Genomic DNA, 12,902 nt, shown 5'->3' with positions numbered 1-12,902 from the left:
AAACATGGAAAAATAAGATGAGTGAAAAGACGCCGGAGCCAGAGAGAATGTGAACAGGAAAAAGAAACAAAAAGAAACAAAAAACCCCACGTTCAGTGGCCGCTGTGGGCCAGGCCTGCTTCCCAGAGTGGCCTGGTCTCCGGGGGCCATGCTAGATCGTATCCTCGCAGGGCCCAGAGCGTCTGGCACCTTCCTGAGATGGTTTTTATGTCCACATGATACCACCTAGAAACAAGGCGCTTTTGTGGAAGTAGGCCTCGTGTCTCGGGTCCGCGATTGCTATTTGTTTTGTTTATTGGCAGAGGGAGGAACTATCATTCCTTTGCCCATTATTGAGAAATCTCCCACCCTGGGTGGCTGCCCGAGACACCAGGCCCCCGTGGGGCCGGGTGACACTCACCATCTCATTGTACGTGGGGTTGGCACATTTTGGCACGCTCTTGGTGGTCCTCTGGCGATCACGGCCGGAACGGGGCAGGAGACACAATTCCACGTGTGCGGTGGCAGGAGAGCCATCGGGGAGATACTGCAGAAGAAAGCGGTCGTGAGTGGTAGAGCGCTGGCCTCGCATGCACGAAGACCCGGGTTCGATTCCTCAGTACTACATACACAGAAAAAGTCAGAAGTGGTGCTGTGGCTCAAGTGGTAGAGCTCTAGCCTTGAGAAAATCCAAGGACAGTGCTCAGGCCCTGAGTTCAAGGCCCAGGACTGGCAAAAAAAGAAATCATCAACAGCTTTGTCCAAAGGCAGCTCCTTGGAGCAACTGCTTAAAGGTAAATAACAAATATTCACAAGTAATAACACAATTTCCAAACGTAAGTGTTGTGTCGAGAGGGTTCCGGTTAGAAGGTCATTAGGTATAATGTATTTTAACTTTTTTTTTTGGTAGCAAAAATCGAAATCTGCATTTTTTTTTTCTGACAGACTTAAAAGATGGATATTAACCCCCAGCTGAGATGCGAATATTTTGCCTCGGGATACTGCAGGGCTATTTGGGAATCTGAAAATTTCAAGTTTAGCACGTAAAAAGGAGATAAAGCATTTAATGAGGGGACACCCCATACCTGTAATGTCACATTTTAAAGCGGCTTAATTAAAATAACCATCCGCTCTGCCACCTTTCATATACTTGTAAGACTGAAAATGGCTACAATCACTGCATTATCTAAGTTACGTTTAGAATCGATTGGATGGGCAGAGTGCTGGTGGCTCAGGCCTGACGTCCCAGCTCCTCAGGAGGCTGAGATCTGAGGATCGCAGGTTCAAAGCCAGCCCGGGCAGAAAAGTCCAGGAGACTCTGATCTCCAGTGAACCACCAGAAAACCAGACGTAGAGCCGTGGTTCAAGCGGTAGAGTGCCAGCCTGGAGGGAAAGAAGCTCAGGGACAGCGCCCAGGCCCTGAGTTCAAGACCCACAAAGCACCAAGGCTGAAGAAACAAGACAAAGTAAGAGGAGAGAGGGGAAAAGAAAAATAATAAATCTTTAGTGCATCCATCTTTACCAAGTATTTTGTTTTTAAAGCCATGATGGAGCTGTGGGCTTTTGTTTTCTGAGTCGATGTCCTTGGTAAATATCCTGGGATTTTTTTTTTTTTTAAATTAGAATGAAAGAAGACTGCAGGTTCTCCATTTAAAACAGGGGCAGGCTGCAGACTTTGAAAGGCTTTCAGTCATTTCAAATGCTGACATTGGTTTGTCAAGTTTCAAGAGAAAATTTCCCTCATTCCCACGTAACGGTCTTATCCACATCCCCCCACTTCTGATATCAAACCTGACTCCTCAAACAGTTTCCAGGATCTATTAAAGAAACGCCCAGCTTGTTCCTCTTTGCATTTTCCCCTTTGCCTCTCTGTGTATGCAAAGGAGACTTGACTTTAACTTGTCTGGCTGTTTTCTTACCTTGAGTTTTTCTTTTTTTTAAACACTTAGGCTGTCTTACGACCTTCGCAAAGACTTTAATAACAACTTAACATTGAACCTGAAGTATTAAAAAAAAAATCTGAAAGCTCTGGGATAGAGAATTCTCCACCTGGCAAATTCTCTTGAACGAGGTAAAGTTTTCTCATGTCATCTGAAGGGTCTTTTTCTTTTTAAATCTATTTATTCATGGTGGATGGATGAGAAAGAGACCAGCGCTTTCTTCTAGAACCTTGACGATTTCGCTGTGCTTAGATGTGAAATTCACCCAGATTTGGTTTTTGCTGTTTATACTAATATTGAAGTGGATGCATTTTAGAACTGCTGTTAAGTTAACATACATGTTGTTTATCTCTATCCATCCATCTATCCATCCATCCATCCATCCATCCATCCATCCATCCATCCATCCATCTATCCATCCATCTATCCATCCATCCATCCACCCGTCTATCTATGTATCTATCTATCTATCTATGTATCTATGTATCTATCTATCTATCTATCTATCTATCTATCTATCTATCTATCTATCTATCTTGCCATCCTGGGACTTGAACTCAGGACCTGAGCACTGTCGCTGAGCATTTTGTGATCAAGGCTGGTACTCTATCTCTTGAAGCACAGCTCCATTTCCAGCGTTTTGGTGGTTTATTGGAGATTAGATCCTCATGGATCTTTCTGCCTAGGCTGGTTTTGAACCTTGTTCCTCAGATCTCAGCCTCCTGAGTAGCTGGGATGGCAGGCAGGAGCCACCAGCGCCAGTCTCAAGGCAGTATTATTGTTATGATTTATCAGAGGCTTTTTCTCACATGACCCATGGCCCTAGTTTGATGCTTTACCAAAAAAAAAAAAAAGAAGGCAAAGACTTCAGAGCAATGTCAGGTCAAATGTTCTAAGGAATGTGACTGTGACGGGGATAAAGAGGGTTTAAAAATATCAGACACTCTGAGAATCCTTGTAAGTGAATCCAAGGCTTAATTCAATTTAATAGGTCATTATCTTTTCCTGAATAATTGATGAGATTTTTTTCTGCCTCCCCTTTTTTAACCCCTCCCTTTTTTTGTTTAAACATTTCCAGTTATGGGATAATGCAAGCTTTAGAGAAAAAAAAATATCATTCGGCCATGAGTAGACTATGAGAAAACGATCAAAACCAGAGGCCAACGCCAGAGACCAAACATCACAATAACAGTAATAAAAAAGGACAAAAAGCCCTCCTCATCCCCGAGTGTGCCAAATGGCAAATTAAGCCATTCAGAAAAAAAAAAGAGGTTATGAGAAAAATACAGAAAGACAATGCAGACAACTGCAATGGAAATGTGGACTGTACTGGATCCGTGCACGGGAATGGCTTTTCCCGTGCCTGGAGAGAAGTCAGGGGTTCAAACACAAGCAAGGCGAATTCCCTGCGTCAGCATGCACCCACGCCTGCCTTTCCCGGGGAACGCGTCACCACAGGCAACGTCCAAGACCGAAGCTGGCATATATATCTATATATCTATATCGCTCTCTATAAAACATAATAAAATAAAATATAATTAATAATACACAATATATTATATTATTTATAATTAATAATGTGCAATATAATACACATTATATTATATAATAATAGGTAATATGAGATACATTATATATAATACAATTAATAATAAGTAATATGATATACAATACATATTATATATTATATTATATATATTATATTATATATTATATATATAGTCTGGATGATACAAATTTGCTGATAGAACAGTTCACTGTTCTGGCTTTTGATATATTATATAATATATACAATAAAATATGTAATATATAAAATAAGAATAAATACAATAATAAAATAATCTATAATAGTCTATGATATAATGAATAGTAATTAATATCATACTATATTATGTTATAATATTATATATACCAACATATAGATATATAGATATAGATATAGAGGTAGATAGTTCGGTTGATTCAAATTTGCTGATAGGACAGTTTACTGATTTACCAGTAAGCACGCTGGCTGGGGGGATAACGCCAACTTTACCATGCACACGACTTAGCCATCAACACAGCTCCAGTTCTTCCTCCTTCCCATTGTTTGTTTTTTCTATTTTTTGATGGTGCCTAGCCTTTTAGAAAAGCAGGTGCTCTACCAATCCAGCCAGGCTTCTGGCCATGTCTTCTTTTTTTTTCCCAGCTAATGAACCTCAGACCCCCGGCCTCCTATCGAGGCCTCCTGTCTAGCTGAGATGGTGGCCTGTGGGTTGAGGGGGGTTTCGCTGGCTCTTTGCCTGAGTTGGCCTTGAGCCGTATTTCCCCCCAGCTTTGTTGGTGGGATTATAGATATTTGCCATTATGTGTGGCCAAATCCTATTTTTTAAAAAAAATTTACTGTCATGAGGCCTTGAACTCAGGGCCTGGGCGCCGTCCCTGAGCTTCTTTCCCTCCAGGCTGGCGCTCTACCACTGGAACCACAGCTCCACGTCTGGTTTTCTGGTGGTTCACTGGAGATCAGAGTCTCCTGGACTTTCCTGCCCGGGCTGGCTTTGAACCTCCATCCTCAGACCTCAGCCTAGTGAAGGAAGCCCAGGGACAGCGTCCAGGCCCTGAGTTCAAGACCCAGGACTGGCAAAAGACATGGTGCATCATCTGCAGGGGGGGGCGGTGAGGACGGTGAGACAGAGCCGGGGCCGTGTTCCCGCCTTCTCTCTCACTGGCGCTGGCACACACGCGTCCCCGAGGGCAGGGTGACATGTTTCTGAGGCCACGAGCCCCACTCACGATGTTCCTCATGTGTTTCACGAGGACGGTGAGCTTTGAGCCCGCGTGGGACACCACCAGCTGCACCCCTGGGGTCCCGTCGGACGGCGTCTGACCTGATGGAGCAGTGACAGTTTCAGGGAGAGGCGGTGACATTTTGGGGTTCCCCCACCACAGGATGTTGTGAAGATCGGTGGACAGGGAGAGGACACGGGCGAGAGGGGCGCTTCTCCTAATGTGGATGTGCCGGTCGTGGGTGAGCTACTTCATTCGTTCATTCATTCATTCAATCATAGTTAGCCTTCTTATCCATTCCTTGAATCTCTCCCCACTCCAATGGTTCTTGTGTGTGTGTGTGTGTGTGTGTGTGTGTGTGTGTGTGTGAGCACCAGTCCTGAGGCTTGAACTCGGGACTGCACCTGAGCTATTTTGCTCAAGGCTGGTGTTCTACCACTTGAGTCACAGCTCCACTGCTGCCTTTTTTGTGGTTAAGTGGGAGTTATATATGTATGTGTGTATGCGCGTGTGTATCTGTCATCTATCTATCTGTTTATCCATGATCAATCTATGATCTATTTATGTTTCTTTACCTATAATCAATTTAGCCACCAGCTAATCTGTTTGTCTTCATCTATCCTATTCTATCAACCCATCCATCCACCCACCCACCCATCCACCAACCCATCCATCCATCCATTCACCCACCCACCCATCCATCTGTCCGTCCATCCATCCATCCATCCATCCATCCATCCACCCACCCACCCACCCACCCATCCACCCACCCAGCCATCCATCCATCCATGCATCCATCCATCCATCCATCCACCCACCCCACCCATCCACCCATCTATCCACCCACCCATCCATCCATCCACCCACCCTCCCATCCATCCATCTATCTATCTATCTATCTATCTATCTATCTATCTATCTATCTATCATCTGTCTGTCTGTCTGTCTGTCTGTCTGTCTATCCATCCCTCCACCCACTTGTGAACTATGATGAATTTACTTACATAGGTCCATAAGTGAAGAGTCTTCAGTTGTTCGCTGTACAGGCTCAGAGAGAAGAAACCTAAGTACACAATCGCTCTGAAAGATAAGATACATATTTATTCATTTCTTTTGTTTATTTGCTATTCTTTTTCACTGTTCCTTGAGAACATTTCTGTACATAGTGGCTTTCAGAGTGCTAGTCCTGGTTCTTGAACTCAGGGCCTGGGCGCTGTCCCTGAGCTCCTTTCCCTCCAGGCTGGCGCTCTACCCCTTGAACCACAGCTCCACGTCTGGTTTTCTGGTGGTTCCCTGGAGATCAGAGTCTCCTGGACTTTCCTGCCCGGGCTGGCTTTGAACCTCGATCCTCAGATCTCAGCCTCCTGAGGGGCTGGGGTGACAGCCAGAAGCTCCGGCACCTGCTCACCTCATTATTTTTGAAGTTTGAATGATTAAAATCAAACGTCAGACTGGAGAATTTTTAGACAAAATAATTGACTTTCTTTACCTCTTGACAGCTACTCAATTCTTTTTTTTTTCTTTTTGGGGTAACGCTTGACCTTACTACCCGACAGTTATTAAACTTCAATACCAGGTAAGATGGCCTTCCAGCAAGCGTCTAACGTGTCACCGCGTGATAATGATTCCCCTGGGTTTCTATCGTTCTGGAATCTTCCTTTGTTACTTTGGGCATGGGAGATGAACTAAATATTCTTTGTGGCCACAAGAGTGCTTTATTAGTTTATTCTGAACCTAAAAATGATTCAGAGAGAGAGAGAGAGAGAGAGAGAGAGAGGCCAAAAAATGTTGCCTAAAGATAATTAATGAAAAGATAATAAATCCGAAGGATCTGTATTTCTCAGTTCTCCCTGGGCAGAAAAATTCCAGTGTCTAATTGTGTTTCAATGAGGAAAAAACCTGCAGCTCATAGAGACTTGACATGGAAATGAACGGAGCGATTTTAAACTCACGTCTTCACCCACCAGGGCGTTTCTGGAGGCGCCTCACATTTATTTACCAATGATCGGAGCTCACTTGTCTTTTAAAATAATTGATTTTTGTCCCCCTCTTTGGAGAGTAAAGTCAAACACCTGACTGGTTTTTCCCAAATCATCTCGCATGTATTCTGGCTTCCAACAAGTTATGGGGAAAAAAAAAATCAAAATCCTTTACCCAGACTGGAATAGAACAGACACTCTTTTTCCTTTGCCTCTAAACGGCACCCAGAAGGGGTTGAATGAGTTAGTTTTAATGAGTTAAAAGAATAAGCAAGCCCTCCCCCCCCCCTCCCTCTCTTTTTCTCTCTCCCCGTGAAGGGCTGTGAAAAATGGCAATTTAAGCTCTGAGCTCCCATGAGCCTTTCGGAATCACGGCTGCACAGTAATTGTGTTTTATTGCCTTGTTCGTAAAGCAACTGACTTTCAGTGTCCGCGTTTGTGCTAGAGTTTCACCCGAGGACCCGGGGAACTGCACAGAAACACGCCTGGTGTCACGGCTTGCACACGCAACACGTTTACCCTGCCTGGGGGAAACGTCCTGACCGATGAAGGGGTTCAACCAGGGAACATAGGCTCCCTGTGTGTGTGTGTGTGTGTGTGTGTGTGTGTGTGTGTGTGTGTATGTGTGTGTAAAGGACAATGGAGGCAGAAGTAGGGGCCTGGGACAGGCCCTTCTGAGCACTCTCCGTGAACACATCCAGTCACCCCCCGGTGCACCCCGTCGTACATCCGCCACGTCCTGCGATCCGCCTGTTATCCCTTCTAGGTACCGGTTCAGGTCTCGGAATCTCTTGTGATCTGAGCTCGCGAAGGGTAAATGCCACCAGTGGGGGAACCTGGAGAGGGAGAAGGGGGCTGAATCAGTAGCGTCTGAAGTTTATTCTTCCGCTTTCTTCCCCCCCCCTCACCCCAAAGAGTTCAGATGCTAGGGCTTCTCCAGGGCTGGCTGTGGACATAAATGAACTCACGAACGCAGCCTGTTGACCAAGCGACATGCACATGAGCTCCAGCTGGTCTGAATCTTTGGGAAAACAGAGTGAGTAACGTTTTCCAGGAGTCAGAGGAAACTCAGCCCTCCGTGGTTTATTTCTAGACCGAGCTGTGAGCCTTGAACTTGGGGCAGAGCCGGTGTACAAACTCTGCCTAGGGCATACAAGGCGGAGAGATTTCCATTCACCTCCCCTTTTCTTGACTTAAACAGCTTTTCACGTCTTGTCGAGATCCATTTCTGTTGTGGCATTTTTCATGGAAGGATGGCACCCCACTCCTTGAGACACACCTCCAGTCCAGCGTTTTGCTGGCTAATGGGGAAATCAAGTCTGATGGACTTGGCTGGAAGCGTGGCCTAGTGGTAGAGTGGTACCACTGGCACAGAAAAAGGCTGGAAGTGGTGCTGTGGCTCAAATGGTAGAGCGCTGCCTTTGAACACAAAAGTTCAGGCCCTGAGTTCAAATCCCAGGTCCAACGCAAACATATTCCTAAATAAAAACTAGAAAATAAAACAAATACAAATACTCGGCCCTACTTCAGGGCAATTCCATAACTTTTGGGGGGAAGTTTATGTTTCTAAGACATGGTTTTCTTTTATATTAAAAATCTATTACCTGAAATTGGCTCCTTAAAAGTGAAAAATTCCAGGAGATTAGATGAGTTTGTTTGTTTTCATTGTATTGTAGCTTATGTTGTAAAATGTTTTTTTCCCCCCATTATTATGTGAACGGTCGCAATGATTTTTTCTTCTCATGATTGCTCTCAAAAGAACATAATAACAAATTAAATGTAGTAAACCCAGTTTTATCATGAACAATTAGAAAGCTAACGATTGGTGGCCAGGACTGTGAGTGTTAAAGAAAGCCTCTGATATTCATGTATTTGTTTTAAATTTGGGAACGGAAACAAATTCTGTTAACTGTCCAGAAGAGTCCATAAATCTCCTTTAATCCTGCATCTGCAATTGCAATTTTGTCTTTTAACGGAAAACCATTTCAGGAAATCCAATTTTCGAACAATGTAAAATCCAAGAAAATTTCCAATAACTGGTGAACAATGAAATGGGTCTTGATTTTTTCTTTTTTTTTCCCCCCAGCCAAATCAATGGTGGAAGGTGAAAAGAAAAAATCGCAAAACTTGCCAAAGAAGCCCAAGCTTTCTCCATATCGAGAACAAGCCTGGAGCCACTTCCGCATAGAAAAACATAAAACCCATCACTGTAACTTTTCCTTTTCTTTGTTTAAGGACAAGCAGGAGGGACAGAACATCCTAAACGTACAATATCTTTAAGGGGAAAGAAAAAAAAATGCCATGCCTTACTCTGGGAGGGTGAGTGAGGAAAACTGCTTTTGAAGTTGGCTGTGAAGCTGAGAAAACTGATCAAACGATTTTTCTATCAGGATTCTTTTCTGGTCTGCATGTATCACCTGGATCAGATAAAGCTGTAGCAAAACAGGCAAAAAAAAATAATAATCAAAGTCAATGGTATTCGAAGCGATAATCCATTTTGGGTTTTTTGGGGTCAGTTGTAGGACTTGAACTCAGGGCCTGGACGCTGTCCCTGAGCTTCTTTCCCTCCAGGCTGGCGCTCTACCCCTTGAGCCACAGCTCCACATCTGGTTTTCTGGTGGCTCACTGGAGATCAGAGTCTCCTGGACTTTTCTGCCCGGGCTGGCTTTGAACCTGCGATCCTCACATCTCAGCCTCCTGAGGAGCTGGGGTGACGGGTGTGAGCGCCCAGCTTAAAACATCAGGTTCTGGCTCAGGATTTGCTTGCAGGGCAAAGCTGGGAGAGGTTGTGCGAGACAAAGCAAAGGTGGGCTGTGGCCTACGTGGCGGGGGTGAGTTTTGCTGAACCCTAAAACGGTGGCTCGCTGGATCCTCGGGGCCGTCCTGGGAGCGGGGGGTTTGTGGGGTTCCCGAGCTGGCTTGGTGGGGTGCACGGCTGACATTTGTGCAAGAATGTGGATCAGGTTGTTCAGCTTCACCGGGAAGCATTCCAGACTCTCCCGGACCTTCCTGGAGAAGGGAAAAAATAAAGATAAATAAAACCATAACCGCAGGCCAGACTGCCTGGCGATGGCGCGTCTCGTGTGCGGAGAGTGTCCTGGGTCTTGAACTCAGGGCCTGGGCGCTGTCCCTGAGCTTCTTTCCCTCCAGGCTGGCGCTCTACCCCTTGAACCACAGCTCCACGTCTGGTTTTCTGCTGGTTCACTGGAGATAGGAGTCCCAGCTCCTCAGGAGGCTGAGATCTGAGGATCGCAGGTTCAAAGCCAGCCCGGGCAGGAAAGTCCAGGAGACTCTGATCTCCAGTGAAACCACCAGAAAACCAGACGTGGAGCTGTGGTTCAAGGGGTAGAGCGTCAGCCTTGAGAAAAAGCCAAGGACGGTGTCTACCTGCCGTCCATACCTGGTGAAGTAACTGGTTGCTTCCAGGTCTGTGTCTTGAGGGCGGAGGTTACGATAGACGTAGTTCAGGTCTTGAATTCCTCCCAGCTCAGGGAATCCCGCGTGTAACATCTGTGAACACACACGCACGCACACACACACACGTAAACTGGAGAGACGCATGCCCATCCAACGACTCCGTTTTATCCTCTTTCATCCCCTCCCCAGATGCCAGGTTGCGTCCTGGGAAGAACAGACGGCTTTAGGGGTTACCCCAAAATATATATTCATCTTGAAGAAGACAAGATAAATCCCCAGAAAGCCCTGCGCGAGAGGCCGACCTCAAATGGGAATACCAAGAAAAAAAACAATCTCACTCCTTTGCTTCTTTATCTTGTGTTCTTTTCAAGCTGTCAGGATTCACCGTGATCATTAAAGAATAAAACAACAAAAAGGCTATAACTGCCCAAATCCAAGAAGATATCTTCTTTTATGTATTTTTCCCAGTCCTGGGTCTTGAACTCAGGGCCTGAGCACTGTCCTTGGACTTTCTCAAGACTGGAGCTCTACCACTTGAGCCTCAGCACCACTTCGGGCTTTTTCTGTGCATGGGGTACCGAGGAATCGAACCCGGGTCTTCATGCATGCTAGGCCAGCGCTCTACCTAAATTCCTGGCAACTTCAGAAGCTTTTGTTCACCGCGTTGCACCATCCAGCCTGCGTCTGTGTCTTAGCTCAGTTTCTGTGAGAGCCCAAACCCAAGATTTCTCCGTCGAATCGGAATTTTAGACCTCTGGTTCCTACTGATTTAAAAGCCAAACCTGGTTCGATTAGAATACAGGCAGATATTTGTATATTCCAGAAACGTCACCCCGCTGATTTTATCTTAAATACTTGTGAGAAATGATTTGCATCCTTCCTCATGATCAAAACATCATTAAGACAACTTTACATGGTCCAGCCCTTTCCCTGAATGGCTGCTTCATTAACGATAAATCACATGTTGAGTCTTTCCTAACTGCAATATAGAAACTGTATTCCACACAAAGGAATCGCATTCGGAATTCTTTTTGACAAGCTGCCTTTTCTTTTCTAAAATAAAAAAAAAAATTCTTTTTAGCATGCTCAAGTATTGCACAGCCTCATTTTATTGTCAACCCAGAGACAATATTTATACTTTTCTGCGTTAGGTGTTATTTTTTATAATTTCTGTAGAAAGTTCAGGCGGTTCTTAAAATCTGGAATCACGCTCTTGATGTACTTGGTTGTTTTTTTTTCTTTTTTAGCACGGTAGACATTTAGACATAGTACGTCCTCGAACGTACCAAATTCACCTTCCTTCTCAAATGGGAAAAAATTTATAGTTTCTGGTGTAACATAAGCATTCGGTTCCTGAAGTAGATGGTTCCGGAATCTAGCCAGGCTTGCTTCATTCTCCCAGAGAGACCAGAGTCAAGCCTGGTTGGGTAATTTATTATTTAAAGAGACTCAGGGTTCGGGGACCTGGCCCTTTTGGAGAGTTTTCTTGGTGGTGAAGACCCCGCCCATTATAAACCACACGACATGCGTGCGTTATGAACGAATACTAGAACTGAGACCAGGCGGGGAAATCCGGACCAATTCGACCTCACGATGCTGGAATCTGATGTAGGAACACACAGTCATGTCGAGGCATTCCTGGAAAATTCCAATGCATAGCACAACGGAAGGCATTATCTATTATTATTATTATTATTATTATTATTATTATTATTATTATTATTTGCTGGTTCCGGGGCTTGAACTCAGGGCCTGGGCGCTGTCCCCGAGCTCATTTCCTCCAGGCTGGCGCTCTACCACTTGAACCACAGCTCCACGTCTGGTTTTTCTGGTGGTTTCACTGGAGATCAGAGTCTCCTGGACTTTCCTGCCCCGGGCTGGCTTTGAACCTGTGACCCTCAGACCTCAGCCTCCTGAGGGGCTGGGATGTCGGGCGGGGGGTTTTCGTGTCACCCTGGCTGGAGGCTGCCGAGAGGACAGTGAGCTGGGGTCTCCCTCGCTCGCTCCGGGTGCCATCTTACCAGCTCCAGCAGGCTGAGGAGCAGCTGGCTGTGCTTCCTGACGATGTTGTAGGCCCGGCAGCAGAGCTCCACGAACTCCTGGAACCGCTGGGGGTTTTTCCCACCGTCGGTGATGAAGTACTCCATCTCCGAAGTAAAAATAAAAGGGGCCCGGTCCCTAGAAGCCACCAACCACGACCACATAAGACAGGCAGTAAGGATGCAGGTAGGCTGCAGAGGGGCAGGGGGACAGCCTTAGACCCCCGGGGTGATGAAGGCTGACGACCCGTCCCGTTAACGGCTGCACGATCATAAAACTACGGGACTGGAGGTTAACTTAGGCGCTACTATGTCCCGCTGGAGTGAGCACGCTTTCAGACCACACGTCGGGGCAGTGGATACGGACAGACCTACCACGTTCAGCGATGTCATCCCAGCTCCTCCTCTTCCTCCTCCTCCCTTCCTCCTCTCCTCCTCCTCTTCTTCCTCCTCTTCCTCCCCCTCCTCTTCTTCTCCTCCTCCTCCTCCTCTTCTCCTCCTCCTCCTCCTCCTCCCCTCTTCCTCCTCCTCCTCTTCTTCCTCCTCTTCCTCCCCCTCCTCTTCTCCTCCTCCTCCTCCTCCTCCTCCTCCTCCTCTTCTTCCTCCTCCCTTCTTCCTCCTCCTCCTCCTCCTCCTCCTCTTTTAATATCACTATTATTATTATTAATTTGAAAATACTGAACCCGGGGAGGTTACAGGCACATAAGTCAGGCAGAGAATTCTCCTCAGCTCCAGGCTGGCGCTCTACCACTTGCGCCACAGCTCCACGTCTGCTTTTCGCT

General features: G+C 45.9%; 1 protein-coding gene across 1 annotated transcript in view; it reads right to left on the bottom strand.

Annotated features, from left to right (window-relative positions):
- The window catches only part of Pik3c2g (phosphatidylinositol-4-phosphate 3-kinase catalytic subunit type 2 gamma), a 36,886-nt gene that overhangs the window by 1,706 nt on the left and 22,278 nt on the right, over positions 1–12,902 (bottom strand). Inside the window, exons 8-15 of the mRNA XM_090324543.1 lie at positions 12,103–12,259; positions 10,065–10,174; positions 9,487–9,673; positions 8,975–9,096; positions 7,392–7,500; positions 5,693–5,765; positions 4,692–4,789; positions 401–526 (exon numbers count right to left, since the gene is read on the bottom strand). Of these exons, the coding sequence (XP_090180669.1) occupies positions 401–526; positions 4,692–4,789; positions 5,693–5,765; positions 7,392–7,500; positions 8,975–9,096; positions 9,487–9,673; positions 10,065–10,174; positions 12,103–12,259 (982 nt within the window). The remainder of the gene's footprint in view (positions 1–400; positions 527–4,691; positions 4,790–5,692; positions 5,766–7,391; positions 7,501–8,974; positions 9,097–9,486; positions 9,674–10,064; positions 10,175–12,102; positions 12,260–12,902) is intronic.

This window comes from Megascapheus bottae, chromosome 35 (genome assembly GCF_031878675.1).
Source record: "Megascapheus bottae isolate mThoBot1 chromosome 35, mThoBot2.hap1, whole genome shotgun sequence".
Taxonomy (NCBI): domain Eukaryota; kingdom Metazoa; phylum Chordata; class Mammalia; order Rodentia; family Geomyidae; genus Megascapheus; species Megascapheus bottae.
The sequence above is the reverse complement of the archived record's forward strand: the minus strand, read 5'-3'. Positions and strand labels throughout refer to the sequence as shown.